This window comes from Eutrigla gurnardus, assembly GCF_963514095.1.
Source record: "Eutrigla gurnardus genome assembly, chromosome: 15".
In the NCBI taxonomy this organism is placed as follows: Eukaryota; Metazoa; Chordata; class Actinopteri; order Perciformes; family Triglidae; genus Eutrigla; species Eutrigla gurnardus.
Genome location: NC_139938.1, coordinates 5,438,606 through 5,453,374, shown reverse-complemented (window position 1 = coordinate 5,453,374; position 14,769 = coordinate 5,438,606). Strand labels below are relative to the sequence as shown.

General features: G+C 45.5%; 2 protein-coding genes across 11 annotated transcripts in view; both read right to left on the bottom strand.

The window, feature by feature from the left end:
• The window catches only part of LOC311026318 (RNA-binding protein Musashi homolog 2), a 227,110-nt gene extending 224,727 nt beyond the window's left edge, over window positions 1-2,383 (bottom strand). For 5 of the 10 annotated variants that reach the window (XM_084029810.1, XM_084029814.1, XM_084029811.1 and 2 more), the window contains exons 1-4: window positions 2,162-2,382; window positions 1,761-1,801; window positions 1,350-1,431; window positions 709-793 (exon numbers count right to left, since the gene is read on the bottom strand). In XM_084029810.1, the coding sequence (XP_083885936.1) occupies window positions 709-793; window positions 1,350-1,431; window positions 1,761-1,801; window positions 2,162-2,223 (270 nt within the window). In that variant the 5' untranslated portion in view covers window positions 2,224-2,382. Of the gene's footprint in view, window positions 1-708; window positions 794-1,349; window positions 1,432-1,760; window positions 1,802-2,161 lie in introns of all 10 variants that reach the window. The other 5 variants (XM_084029806.1, XM_084029808.1, XM_084029809.1 and 2 more) reach the window with 2 other exon arrangements.
• An 8,622-nt stretch (window positions 2,384-11,005) lies between these two features.
• Window positions 11,006-14,332, bottom strand: LOC311026368 (oligodendrocyte-myelin glycoprotein-like). The gene is made up of 2 exons (XM_084029889.1): window positions 14,212-14,332; window positions 11,006-13,403 (listed from the first exon to the last, which is right to left on the bottom strand). The coding sequence occupies exons 1-2, from the start codon at window positions 14,217-14,219 to the stop codon at window positions 12,035-12,037; spliced, it is 1,377 nt and encodes a 458-aa protein (XP_083886015.1). The 5' UTR covers window positions 14,220-14,332; the 3' UTR covers window positions 11,006-12,034.
• Between the last annotated feature and the right edge of the window lie 437 nt (window positions 14,333-14,769).

Here is a 14,769-nt window from a genome sequence, read left to right as displayed (position 1 = left end):
GATGTATGTGCATGTCTGCGGATCCATTGGCTTATTTATGCAAATCAATTCATGCGATTCTTTCTAAACTGAACTTACATTTATAATAGTCATAGTTTATATAATTAATTCGTTTTACATTACAGTAATCCACTAGATTGTAAAACACTTTGTTGTTTCAACATTTTTTTATAATTCTTCTTTAGTTTACCCACAAATACAGAACTCCTGTTTTTGACATCAGGGTAATAATTCTTGGGGGAGGGGGTTCAAACTGACTTTGCACACTTACAGTATCAGTGCAATCGGGCGTGAAACAACGCAATATCTGCTGGGTCAAACAGTAGCAGGCAGCGGGCCTGAGACAGCACGCCCTTCTGTGTAACATGAGATATGTGCACACTGCACATGTGGCTGCAGCGAAGAAGGGGGTGTGTCAGCCCCATTCATCCGCAGAAGTGAAAGTGAACACACACAATATAATATCGGTGTTTTATGGCTAATCTTAGCGGTGACGGGACCATCGTACATTTAGCCTTTTATACATGACCTTAATCCGCACAGCCCGTTAACCAAAGAGGTGTACACCCACAAGGCCTTTAGGCAGGAACCAAGTGACACAGTTGTGACATGGGAGGGGGGGAGGGGGGGGGGTCTCCTCTGACAGAACAGCGCAAACATTAAACAGGAAATAAACACTTAATACATGTGGAGATAAAATTAACTCACCGTCTTTGAGTCTAATTCGTGGTGTTGTTGAGCTAAGACTTTATCTACACTGGCAGCATCTGTAAACGTAACAAACCCAAATCCTCTGCAAAACAAAGACCAACAAAAAAAAACAATGTTAAAAATGCACACCGACAAAATTACAATAAATGCATACAATTTCATGCAAAGACAAAGATATGTATATATATTGTGATTTGCCATTCTAAACATAACATTCCTATGACCTTATTATCGATACAGTATTTCTGTGTAAATGGATGTGAAATCCACAGCATGGACGTCCTGGAGCAGATGTGCAACGCGAGCGGAGGACACCGCTGCTCAGCGTTCGCTCCGTTACAATGCGAGACGACAGTACACCAACATTGCGGTGCAGTCACAAAGTCAATGTCAAATTGCATTCGGCTGCAGCTTTACAGCAGCGAGCATTTAAGCTTATCTGGCTCGCTGTGAAACCACACGCAGGCGCGCGCGCGCACACGGGGACACACACACACACGCACACACGAGCGAACACAAGCGCGCGCGGACACAGAAACACACATACACACGCGCCGGATTAATACGGAACACGGACAAAAGTAAGCGATATCGTAACATGCGGGTGGAAAGGAAAAGTAGAAGAGCCGTGGGTTTACCTTGAGCGTTTTGTCGTGGGGTCTCTCATCACCATACATTCTCTTATTTCTCCGAATTTACTAAAATAGTCTCTAAGGCTGTCTGTGGAATAGAAGGAGAATGTGTCGGGTCATTTGACAGAGATATGTAGTCATGCATGTTGTCACTGCATTTTCACACACACAAAAAAAAAAAAAAAAAAAAAAAAAACACCCCGCGATGCGCATAGGGGTCGAATAGAGGACTTCAGATGGACGGAGATCAAAAAATAACATCGTGCGCACACACTAGTGAGATATCCCATACAGTACACTGCTGCACGGTGCACACTCGCACATACACCACCGGCAGCCACAGACGAGCACTCGGCCACAGCGACAAAAACAACAAGAAATACTGGACAACGGCGTAAAAGAGAATAACAGTCTCACCTGGTGAGGTTTGCCAGCTGAGGCCACCGATAAACATTTTACTGTAAGGGGAAAACACAACAGAAGTGAGTCCAGATGTCAGTTCGGCCATTTTGACGACTAACTACTTCTAAAAGCGACCTTAAAGGATAAAGGAAGACTATGAAAACACATTCGCGCTTCGTAATTACAGTCTATCTACATAAAAGGGGGCAGACCAGCTCTCGCTACAAAGCGGAGGTCTGGAAACTGAATGTGGAAACGGACCCGTGCACGGTTTAAGTGCGTACTGTGGAGGGGGGGTGGGGGGGACGGGGACGAATCCAGCACGGCAGTCGAAGTCCTCTCTAAGATGTTGTAACACGAAGAAGAAGAAGAACAAATCGTACCTTAGCGTTGCATTTAGGGAAAAAGATTCTTACCCCGGGTCATGTTGTGAATCGTTTAGGCTTCCGGATGTGGCTTGACTCCCGTCTCCTTCCATATCTATTTCAAACTATAGGCTGGGACTACAGTAACAGTGACAGACACACACAGATACGGCAGGAGATATGCAAAGCCCCGCTATGAGAATATTACTGAGCCGGGAATGAAAGCGTCACACGTGGGATCAGCTCAGCCCCCTGCTCCCTCCTCCCTCTCGCAGCACGCTCTACCTTGGCCCACAGGGGGCGGAGCCTGCCTCTGTCACCTAACCAATCCAATTGACGTCAATTCAGGCAATCTGCAAACCAATCCTCCGATTTGTCATTTAATTAAGCACTAAGCCACTGGAGGTGAAAGTGGCTTATTGCTCAGTGGACACATACCGTTAAAAACAAAAACAAAAAAAATCTTTGTCCGAGAAATGTTCCTCTTAATTAGCAATGTTTTCATATGATTATCCAACGGACAAGTTAGCTTTATAAAGGGCGTGATGCTTTTTTTTTTTATATACCAATTAAAAAGCCTTGTTATTCTTCCGCCAGGTCATATAGTCCCTCTGAGTATATAAACAATAATGGCACGATTCCTTTTTGCATGTTAATATTTAAATGATCCTGATTATTATGGCTCTCAAGTGTTTTATCAAAACACTTTGCAGAGTTTCATTCAGCTAAAAGTTGCATACAATGAACAAAATATTAATACATTAATACTAACATATTATTTTATTAAAATGAATGAATTAATATTTTATCCCTAGAAATACTGTATAGTGGGATTTTTTCAATGGTGGCTCACAATATCATCACAGTGATAGACCTACAGCCTACCTCATACATTTTTCCAATTAAGAGACTATTTTTAGCAACAGTATAAATTCTAGGAGCACATTTAATGAGCATTCCAGCGTTGAACATGACCTGTGCATTCATGCTATAGTACCAACACTGCCATGTTATAATGTAAATATTTGACTAAAACACGTTACACGTATGATATTTACAGATACAGCACAGCATACACAGATGATTTGATTTTTAAATGTACTGAAAGGTGTCCAACTCTAGGCGGTGAGGTTGGCTGATTATCAGAGAACGTCTCCCGAGCCATGCAAGCTGTGTTCAAGCAGGTTCAGATCCTGTGGAAAAGGTCCCTGAACACAATACCGAATCTCTGTAGCTGACCCCAAGTCTGACCTTTAACTGCTATATTCATTATGGAAGCCAACAAAGAATATCCTATGGGGATCAATAAAGGATGGTATCCATACATGCGGTGGAGTAATTATGAATCCTATCATGTAGATGACCTGTAATGGGCTGCTAGCCCTGCCCCCTGCACAGCGTACATGGAGATAAACTGCCTCTGACCGCTCGTGACCCCGAAGAAGGAGGAGAAGAAGCAGGGGAAGAAATGAATGAATAAATGAACATACACAACATTCTAGGTGGGAAAAAAATATGTTTTTGATGCATATTCTTTGCAAGGTATGCTATCAATAGAACGCAACAAAAAGGAAATCTCATGTACGAATTATGCTTTTAAATTATGTATCGCACATTTGTTCATATCCATGCCACATTACTGCTCACAGAAGGCATACAATAAATTCCCTATAAATGCAGTTTTCATTAATCTTGGCATGAGAATAATTACGACAAAACATTCCGGGCATTCTGCTTGAAACGTGACTCGCGATCCTATTTCATTATTCACATTCAGAAGTTCTTTCTTGAATAGGCCCGCCTGTGCTGACTGTTCAGGGCACCACCAGAGGGAATTTCTTATCTAGCCAGGCAGCATGTTTTTGAAACAATGACTTAGATAAAACCCAAATAACAAGACTTTTTGACAGTTAAACAGCTAAAACCCTGTCATTAGTTAGGGGACACTCGCGACTGTCTGTATCTCTGAAAACAAAGGTACAGAGGCTAATGGTGGAAATTCCTTGCATAACAAATGTGTCAAAGAAAATGGAAATATGACACCTTGTGTGAAACGCCATTATTTTATTTTACCTTCTGTGTGCTATTGTTCTGTCCCATGCCATTTGGTGATACGTTAAAGGTTATTTTAGTATCGCATGTTCTGTAAGTTGTCACATTTGTGACATTACCCTACAGCATATGCTTAAAATGGGAATGGGAATGTAGAAAAATAAAAAAAACAATGCATCCACTCATGCACCTGCAGAGAGAAAGAGCAAAGAGGGGGTTATAAATTGATGCAGAATACGAGCTCTGAGGAGCAGCGATCACAAGGTGTGCAAAAATCACAGTGGATTTAACACATGAAGAGCGACTTGTTTTTATAGTCAAATATAAATGCTGGGGTCCCGGGTTTCGCAGTGTGGTTGTGAATTATTCTGCTTTTTCAACATTGTTCGCTGAGAGAGTAACGTGGCAGAAAAGTTACATCAGGTGTGACGTTTCACAATATCTGAAGTGTTGTGAACCAAGGTTTGAACCCGAAATGGCATAAAGCTATTTAAAATCTAAGTCAAGTTAACATATTATATTAAACAAAACAACCCTACATGGGCAACGGCTCACGGTTCGGCTCTGTAGATCTTTTACACTGATTGAAGGAGAAAAAAAGTATAGATTTGTAAATAGAACGTTGTTCTCCTTTAATCTGAGGCACCGCCGCCGCCTGATGAAAGTGCCTAAAATGTTTATCCTTCCTTAAGCAAGTTTAGGCTTTCAGAGCTGAGAGTCGAGTGAGGAGGAAAGAGAAGGAATATATATATTTTCCCACAAAGTATGTGCCAACAAATCCCCTTGAAATTGCTGCTGATCACACAGCAACATCATCACGGCTTGGTAGCATTTATAAAGGTGGCAGCTGTTGCAGACGTGCTGATTAATGAGGAGGATGGAGAATTTCAAGGAATAGACACCTTTCTCTTTTCTTTTCTTTTCTTTTTTTTACATCCTGCCTGCTTTGAACTCGTCTCTGTGTTGAATCATAATTCACCATTCACTTTAGAATCGAGGACAATGCAAAGATTTCTGAAATCATACGGCGCAATTGTGGCTCATATTCAGCGCTGAAAGATGATCGGCTCCTCAATAGACAGGAAACTCAGCATGCAAAGAGAGAGAGAGAGAGAGAGAAGAAAAAAAAAGCTCGTAACTAACCGAGCCTTTGCATGAAGACCGGAGGATTTGGGGATTGAGAGAGAAGTAAAATTGATAGTGTGTGAAAGAGCTGAGGGGGGAAAAGAAAGTGAGAGAAGCAATAGACTCGCTGACAGTGTTATGAGATGCTGTTTTGAGAAGAGGCATCCTGTTTCCTGTTGCAGTAATCATTTTATACCCTCAGAATCCTCACTTGACCTTGGAAAAATGTTCTTGGATCACGAACAACCCTTTTTTCCTCCACACAGATTCTTACATATAAACTTATCTATGAATCACAAATTATTGTTAAACCTTTAAATGTCTGGAGACGTAAATACGGCTTTTAGAAGTTTACAGAGGTTTTCCCACATCATTTGCATGACTCACATAAATGGGGCTTACTATGTGTTTTAAGCAGGTCCTGGATCCCATATGTATATTAATCCACCACTTAAAGGTAGCTCAAGCTAAATAGCATCTATCGCTCACATGAATGTGTGAGGAATATTCCTCAAACGCTCCTGAGATGTTGTTAATTTAATTCTTCGGATTTTGTGAATGATTTCATGTTGATCTCGGCGGATTGAGTGATCTCGGCTTTCCTCTGGAGGGCCTATTACAGTGAACTTCAGAATCCAGAGGAAAAGCTGTTGAGAAGGCAGCAGATGTGAACAAATTGTCTCCCTCTAGTGTCCTCTCCTTCCTGCTTCCTCGTTGCTGAGCTAAAGCACCTCTCAGACTGCAGGGAGGGAGAGAGAGAGAGACAGAGAGAGAGAGAGCCCGACCGAAACATGCATAATTGACAGTCCTATTTCAGGAATTAGCCACCCACCAAACTGCACCCTTCATCTCGCCTCAGAATAGCTTGGCATCTCGGAAGAAAAGTATATTCCAGCTCTATTTAATAGTAATAGTGAAATTTAAAAAATGGCATTCCCGGCCTTGTGGTGGATTTGTGTGCACACACACACACACACACACACACACACACACACACACACACACAGACATGATGATGCGTGAGGATCACTGGGACTGTGTACAATTGTTCCCGGCATAGAGAGGCTGTTTGAAGTCAGATCAGTGGGGAAGATTGTTCTTGCGTTGACTGATTTCTCTCCCCCCATTATGCCCTCTGTTACTAAGCAGATGAGTTAATTAAGCTGCGCCAGAGGCTACGCACTAGCATTCCAGGTAGATGAACTGAAGATATTCAGACATCCGTATTATTACAAAAACTGTTATATCGACTTTAGAATGATCTAAAAATACATAAGGCTCCGGAAAGCCTGCAGACTATCCTCGCAAGCATTGGAAAAATGCAGCGTTCCCTTGTAGCAAGTGCCCAGAAGCACCCCGAGGCACCACATAATAGCCTGTAACACCGCGGAGAATCACAGTTCACCACAGAACACTCTAACTACACCCAGTTTTTTTTGTTGCAACGATACCGGCCGAGCAGGCCTGCATGTTTTTTGACCTCAGTATTAAGAGAACATTTGCATTCGTGGGGCTCTTTAGACCTATCAGGCTCCCAACACAAGTGGATGATGACGACATCATTTACCTGCTCCACTGGGCTGGGAGATAAGCTCGTGCCCCCGCTGCTCCCCGGAATGTTCCGGCTGCTGTTTTGTGCGACTCCGGAGAGAGCTGTGTGTTACGGATGATGACGAGTGGCATTAAAGCGCCGCGAGGAGCCATCCTATCACCTGTACAGTCAGCAGAGCGGAGAAAGATGTGCATGTTGGCCTTTTGGAGAGCTTTGTCAAGACAAGAGGAAGAGGCAGGCCCCTCCCCCACACAGAGACCCCGGTGGTGTAAGTTATAGCGATGTTTGGCTGAATTGTGAATCCAACACTGTTGATTTTGAAGCTCTCTGAATTGAATTTTCCCCCCTTCCCTCCATTTTTTGGTGGAAGTAAATGAGAGCCTGTTTCGTCGAAACCCGTCTCAGGACAGCTGTGCGGTGCGCCACGCTCGCCGGCTCACCATGCAAATTCCCAGCACACAAGATTTCCTCTTCACAACGGCGTTAAGACACACTCATGCATGCGCACAGCTGCATTTGCCGTTGCTATAGGGACAAAGTGACACACAAGGATCCTACAGATTTCTCGCCTGAAGAACTTACACCCAATTTGATTCACTGTGGCTGGGTTGGTTTAATACGAGTGCGTGTGCCGGTTTCTTTTTGAAATCTTCCAGAGGCTCAGAATGGCACAGTAAGCAGGCCTCTCTGGACGCAACCAGCTAAGTGGTGCTTTCTCTCCTCTAGCTCATTCTACATGTTTTTCCACCAGCCTTTTTCTTTCCTTTTGTTTAGTTTTTTTGTTGCTTTATTTACTTTTCCCTAACTGGCTGCCACCATATATTCTCACAGTTGCCAACCACTTCCTATTCTGCAACCACCGACCTTAGCACTGACCTTGTCTGTGCCAGTGAGACGAGAGTGAGAGATACCATACCCCCCCCCCCCCCCTTGCTATGCTGCAGGGTTTGAATTTTTTGCCTGTCTCATCAGTCTTCCGGCTGCTGGAGTACGCCTTGTTATTTCTTCCAAATTCCTACACGTTTCGCCTTTCAGCCAATCAGTGCCCGGACTAGGGGAAACATCGCTCTTGGCTCGAGGAGACGGCAAGCGTAGGCCTATAGACCCGAGCTGTCGATACAGATTAGCTTTATCGGATAAACTTTATCTGCAAACGCTTGAGCGTCCTTTGGTTTGGGTACCGGCCTAATTCTGGTGCACAAGTGATATTGTGATGCGGGCTCTGTGGAGGTTGAAATTGGCAGCCATTGTTTTAGCCGTAAGCGAGCTGCAGTAGCCTTTTCCAACATGGTCTTTGGTTTATCATGACGGTCTACAGTTGTTACAAGTACATGCATTTCCTTCAAATCAGCAACATTAATTGCACGTTTGGTGCGTTTAATTATGAAGCTCCGTCACTGCAGTGAACTCATGTGTTGCTGGGTAGAAAAAAAGGTGTGTTTTTTTTGTCTCTGTCTTTTTGTCACTGTGTCTACAATGTCAGAATGGTCCCTGGCTCTAATGTTTTGGTGTAAACATACATTTCTGTCCCACCACCACAAGAGGGCACTTAGAGCACATGTAATCATAACAGCAGCTGATGTCATTAGTGTGTCTATGAGCTGGCGTGGCCTCGGAGGTGACTCGTCTCTTGTTCCTTTAAGGAGTGGTGAGTCCTCACTGGCACAGCGAGGATCCCCGCCCACAGCAGCCCTGTGGCTTCTCACTCTGAAAGGGGCAAGAAGGTAGGACTTCCACAGGCTGCTGTAAGGGGAACAGCTAAAACAGTGTGCTGGATTCTGGACGTTATTTCTGTATGTCCAGAAAAAAAGGTTCAGTTCAAACAAACTTCAATAGCTAGGTGGTGAGCCATGCGGCTTTCAGCAGAACACACATTTTCACACACTGACACACATTTTTGTTTGTAGAGCTGCTTTTAATGTGTGACTCATGTTTTTGGTCTATTGATTGCCTGTTTGTTTCTATTTTAACTGTATTTTAAAGGCAGACTAGGTCATTTGGAAAAACCACAAAGATTTTGACTTTGAACGCATCGCCGTAAGGAAAAAGCCCCGCCCCCCTTTGTTCAGACCTCATAGCCGCTCTCCCAGAACGCTAAACGAGTCCTCGAGATCAGCTGAGTGTGCACAATCATGAAGTAAACATCGACAGACAGGCGGACCGTCCAATTATTATCAGACAGAGCATTTCATGTCTTCATTGCTATCGGTATGTTAGGAGGATTCCAAGTAATATGACAGAAAGTGTTTCAGAATAGAATCACCTACTCAACCTTTAACTGTAAAGCAACTATGAGTGCTATGATTAGTGTTCTATCAATAAAGATGCATTAATATTATTATTATTATTGCCTGCATGAAGAGTGAATACACTTTAGCCCTTTGTAGATTCCATGGCGTGAATACGGCGCTTCATGAAGCTGATGGAGACGTGGATGTGTGAGAGCACTAGAGGTCAGCGGGGTTGCCGGGTACAAAGAAGCACATCGGGTGTGAGTCTTATCGAGTGTGGCTGAAAGGGAGAAGGCAGCTCACTCAAAACAAGCCCGGGCGGAGAGATGAAGAGGGGAGGCATGGCAGCGGTAAATGATGCTAGCCTTCGACACCTTGTCAGCTATTAGGAAGAGCCAGAAGAGAAATCTGACATTATTTTGTGTTGTCCACAGAGGAAATAATTGGCCAAGCAGGCCTGCTGACTGGCACCTACAGTACTTTGAAGAGATGTTCAAAAGTTCTGCAGTGAAAGGAAGGTGGAAAGTTAAGAAATGTATCATGTATCTGTTCAGGAAGTATGAAAGCTAAAACCAAAGCAAGCAAGCAGTGATTTAGTGGTTGTGCTGTTTGTCCTTAATTAAAAACAATCAAAATAACTTCCTCTTAATTCTCCTTTCTTCTATTGGTGGACAAAATGGGAGAATCTCAGTTGTAGCTCAGTCTCCTCGCGTTCTCGTGTCATGTCCCATAAACTAGGCCCACAGTGGAAAACTGGCTGCTGAATAGTGCTTTACACTGGTGTTATTCATTCGGAGGATACGTTGGTGCGATACTGAGACTTGAGGGGAGAAATGAAAGTGAACTTTTTGCAAGCGTTGCATCATGCTTATAAATACACACCGGCCACAAGTTCCTTTCTGCCCTCGCTTCTGTGTCTCGACTATAAATACACCGAATTTATTCAGCAGGTGTTTGTTTTGTTTTCAGAAGGAAGGATGGCGTGCAGATAAAATGATCAGTTGTTTTGTCGTTCACTCCGTCTGACTTCTATTATGGTGCGTTTAGTCGGTAAATCTTAAAAATTATATCTGTTTATCCAGTCGCAAAGCATATTTTTTGCGTGAGTGTCAGTAAGAAGGGAATGTATTTTCAATTTCTATTCATCCCCTTTTTTTTCAGCGAGATATTCAGTCATGATTCATGGCCCGACTGGCAGAACATCAGATGTTTATCATTCACCGTGTGTGTGTGTGTGTGTGTGTGTGTGTATGTGTGTGTGTGTGTGTGTGTGTGTGTGTGTGTGTGTGTGTGTGTGTGTGTGTGTGTGTGTGTGTGTGTGTGTGAGTGTGTGTGGGGGGTGCTAGTGACTCCATGTTCTTCTAGGCTGAACCACTGGGTCACCGGCTCACCAGGCTCGCCCCGGTTTCTCTCTCACAGCTGTTCCCGTATGTGCGGTTTCTCACTTCTCTCCAGGAAATTAATAAAGATCACATAGGGAGAACGTCTGCTCTCATCTCGCATAAAGTAGCTGAATCTTTTTCACTGGTCTTTTTAAAAAACAAATGATATTTCAGAGGGATTACCCAATGACCTCCAGATAAGACTGTTTGTTCTGTGAAGCAAGGTCTGTCTGGAATATGTGTGCTCAGTTAAAGTTCCCTCAATGAATGCACTCACAGTCACATCGCTGCCTTGCAGTCGGATCTGAGTAGCTGTTTGATGAGTTTGATCATCATGAGCTTATTTGTTTCAGCCCCTCCCCCCTGAGGTTTGTCAAAGACCCATGGGAGATGTAGTTGTTGATTACAAAGAAAACAATGCCGTTTGTCTGCGCTCTCCCATGAGACACTATCCGTGAAAACAGTTTGAAATGATAAATATCAGACTTGCAGTGTCAAATGAAGAAAAGTGTGATATTAAACAATCAGCACAAGGTGTAAATATCTCATCGGTTTTATTGAACTTTACAGAAATGGCACCGTCGTCTTCCTAAGGTCATCAAACGCAGCCCGATGTACTCGATGTGATGCACGTCCTACTGTTTTTCGGCCTCTCCTCGGTAACATATGCAAAGGTATTTCTAAAACGGAAGAACCCGTCGGCCGGCAACGCCGCTTAACGCAAACAAGATTGGAATATCTTATCATTTCATATAAATAAGCTGAAGAACGTCTGTGCTTTAATGCTCTGCAGCAAGATAGCAGTATAGGTTAGCATTCCTGGAACGTTCAGTCACCATGCAGATCATTTTCACGAGCGTCACTGAATCATGAAGGACACTTAAGTTGGAGATGTGATCAAAATACAGAAGCAGTAGGCTACTTGGCACTCGGAGTTTTGTTAAAGACAGTGATGCGACATTGTCCGTTTGTCTTGCGTGTGGCACGACTGGTATCTCACACACAGAACGGACCACTCCTCATATGGCTTCTTACACGAATCAAAGACATCTATTAAAATTGGCAGAAAGAGTCAAAATGAGTCCATCTCGAGTGTCGTATCTTTTTTTGAAATCCGGTGCAATCAAATCAAAATCAAAAGATTTGATCACGGTAAGCAACATCAGCCAATAATTGTAAAAAAAATAAATTAAAATAAAAAATGTAAAGATAAATAATCATTTTTAGGTCATAATGTGTCCTGGAAAGCATGGAAATGGGTAGACTGTAGTTGCAGCAGAGCACCAGGCCACATTCAGTTACATAATAAACTAGTACCTGAATGTATAGTGCCATCATGTGCTTAGCTGTATTCATTACAATGCTATTTTTTCATTTTGAGTGGAGGCTTGTAAAAAGTGTTATAAGAAAAGGTAATCTGGGCTTTTTACGTGGCTATTTCTTATAAAGTCTGTGTAGAATTTCATCAGCATAGAAGGGATTGTTAAAATGTGTATTGTGAATGACCAGAAAGCGGGTAATATAGAAACATGACAGCCTTGTGCGTGCTGTGTTTGTGCTGTAAATTCAGTGTTTTTGTCTTTCAGAGGACGTGTGGTAGAATTAGAGACAGGAGCCCCAGGCTGTGGAGGAAGGAGTGCGAGGAGCAGGTAGTAAGAGTTGGGCCGCCGTTGCCGTTAGGGAGGGGCTGGTTCTTCCTCCTCACGCTCCTGACGCGAAGAGTGGTCGTCCTCTTTGTCTGGATGGTGGGGCTCTCCGTTGTAAAGAATCGGTCCGTGGCCAGCGTCACGTCGGCCCTGAAGCTCGGGTCAAGAAAAGAGGAGCTGCCGGACGTGAGGTGGGACTCGGTGGGGAGCGTGTGCTCTGCGGCAGCTGGGCTGGCAGATGCAGAGAGGTGATTAATACCCAGGTGTGTGCCCGTGCTTCTGGGACGCAGGGTGGAGATGCCGATGGGTGTGGATGTGACGAGGTGTTGCTGTGTGTGGGTCTCCTGGGGGGTACGCGGGGTGCTCTGCGGAGCGGAAACAGACAAGTACCACCACCCGGTGACGCTGGCGTCAGGCGGCGCGGAGCTCAGGTCCTGGGCACTGGCTGCGAGGGGGGGCAGGTTGTAGGAGGCAAAGTGCCACCCTCCGGTCCTGCCAGGGCGCACCCCTCCGCAGACGGGCTGGGTGTGGCAGGGGCAGCCCAGGACGCGGGCCGGGGTGTGCTGAGTCCAGGAGAGCAAGTAGGCGATGTCGGCGTAAAGGTGGCAGGCCCAAGGGTTGTCACCCAGAGTGATGACTCTGATCGATGTCATCCTGTCGAACACTCCAAGCGGCAGCGTGGAGAAGCGGTTAGCGTGCAGGTAGAAGTGAGTCAGTCTGTGGAGCCGGTCCAGAGATCCCGGCAGCACCTTCACCAGCAGGTTGTGGGACATGTCAATATTCTCCACGTGCGCGGGCAGGTTGGTGGGCAGAGTCCAGAAGTGATTGTGGCTCAAGTTGAGCGTGCACAGATTGGTCAGCGTGTTGTTGATGAAGATGGCCCGCTCCAGCTTGTTGTCGGAGAGGTCGAGCACCCGCAGGTTCCACTGGTGGACCGTGTCGTTCTTGTCCAGCAGCCGGAGGCGGTTGGAGGCGGCGGTCAGCTCCCAGAGGGAGCGAGGCAGGCCGGCGGGCAGGTGGACGAGCCGGTTGTGGGACAAGTCGAGGGAGCGCAGGTGGGTGTACCCGGTGAGCTGGCCGTCCAGGTTTTGAAAGCGGTTGTGGGACAAGTTGAGGGAGCGCGTGTTGTGCTGCAGACCACCGGGCAGCTGCCTCAGACCCCTCCACGAGCAGTCCACCTCCCTGTGGCTGCGGTCGCAGGAGCACGTGGCGGGGCACACGGCGAGGATGTGTGGCCCCAGCAGCAACACCAGCAGGAGCTCCAGAAGGGCCTCGTTAGGGGAGAGCTTCGGCAGCACATGCCCGCTGAAAGACAGGGAGACAGGAGGGGAGAATGTTAGGGGTCGTCTAACACGGACATACCCCTTTACCTCCAGGAGGCACACTGGGAAACGATGTCCGCAGAGCTCTTGGACAGAGAACACAGGGAATGTGCTGTGCATTCGCTATCTGTAGGGGAAGCACAGCGACTGCAGAGGGCTGCGCCGAATTCAACTTGTTTCATGGTGTCTGTAAAGCTCCACCCTCCACACAATCTCTCACATAGGCAAACACACATATCTCTAATGTATACTGTACATACGCATGCAGGCTGCTCACTGCATTGCCTTGCAGACACTCACATTCACATTACATGCCATAACGACTCCCCCTAACCACAGGAATGGGATTTCTTTTATAAGGGATGCCGTAGCCGTGTCATTTTGGAGAAACGCTCATATAGATCAGGTTGAAAACGCGTCTCATTTCCTGTAACTGCTAAACATTCGACTTGATCTGCAAGAGGATGTTTCCAGTTCCGTTCGAGAGCGCCGTTCATCACAAAAGGATGAAAAATCCCCGTAGTCATTTTCCCTGGCATCAGTTTGCGTGTTCAGTCATCAGTGGCTGTCAGAGCAGTCAGTCCCTTGCTCCCAGAGGAGGAGAACTAGCTCAATAGATGGGCTGTATTAATGACTCCACAGAGAACTCATGCATCAGCTGGTGCAAAGGCAGGCAAAAGACACAGGCAGGAGCTCCACGCTGCTGAAACGACACTCTACTGTACGTGAGCCAGGGTGTGGCAGATTGTGTGTGTGTGTGTGAAAAGAGTATAAATTTGTCCATAACTCACCTTCTCATCTTATCATTCCAGTCACTTTTCTCTGCTCCTTTTTTTTTTGCCGTCCAGCCCCCTTTTTCCCACTCTCTGCTTTCAAGCTCGGGACCAGCTGCTGCTCTGCCAAATGTGATTTTTTTTTGCCTTCCTAAAGTTTGACCCTTGCTCTCTTGTCCAGTTTTTTTGAGGTCGCCCTCACTGCCTCGCCGTTTGTTCCTTTTGTCCTCTCCGAAGAGCCGGGAGTTTTGATATTGCCTGTATGGATCTTTGAGTTAGTGCGGTCAGGCACTGCAGACTCGGGATTTACTCTGTGCAGTGGAAGTGAGCGGGGAGGGGTGGGGTGCTGGGGAGTATTAGGAGGAGGGGGGGGGGGGGGGGGTAACTTAGGAGAAATGGAGCGCATAACAGAGGGGTCCCTGCATACACGGCTGCTGCTGCAAAGAAAAACTCCTCAAGCCCTTATCTGGCAGCTTTCAGGATTTACTACTGCATTGAAAGAGACAGCCATTGTTGTGGTTAGATTAATTGGCTGATTTCAGTCCAGTTTGTTCTCTAAATAAATTAGACTGCTAT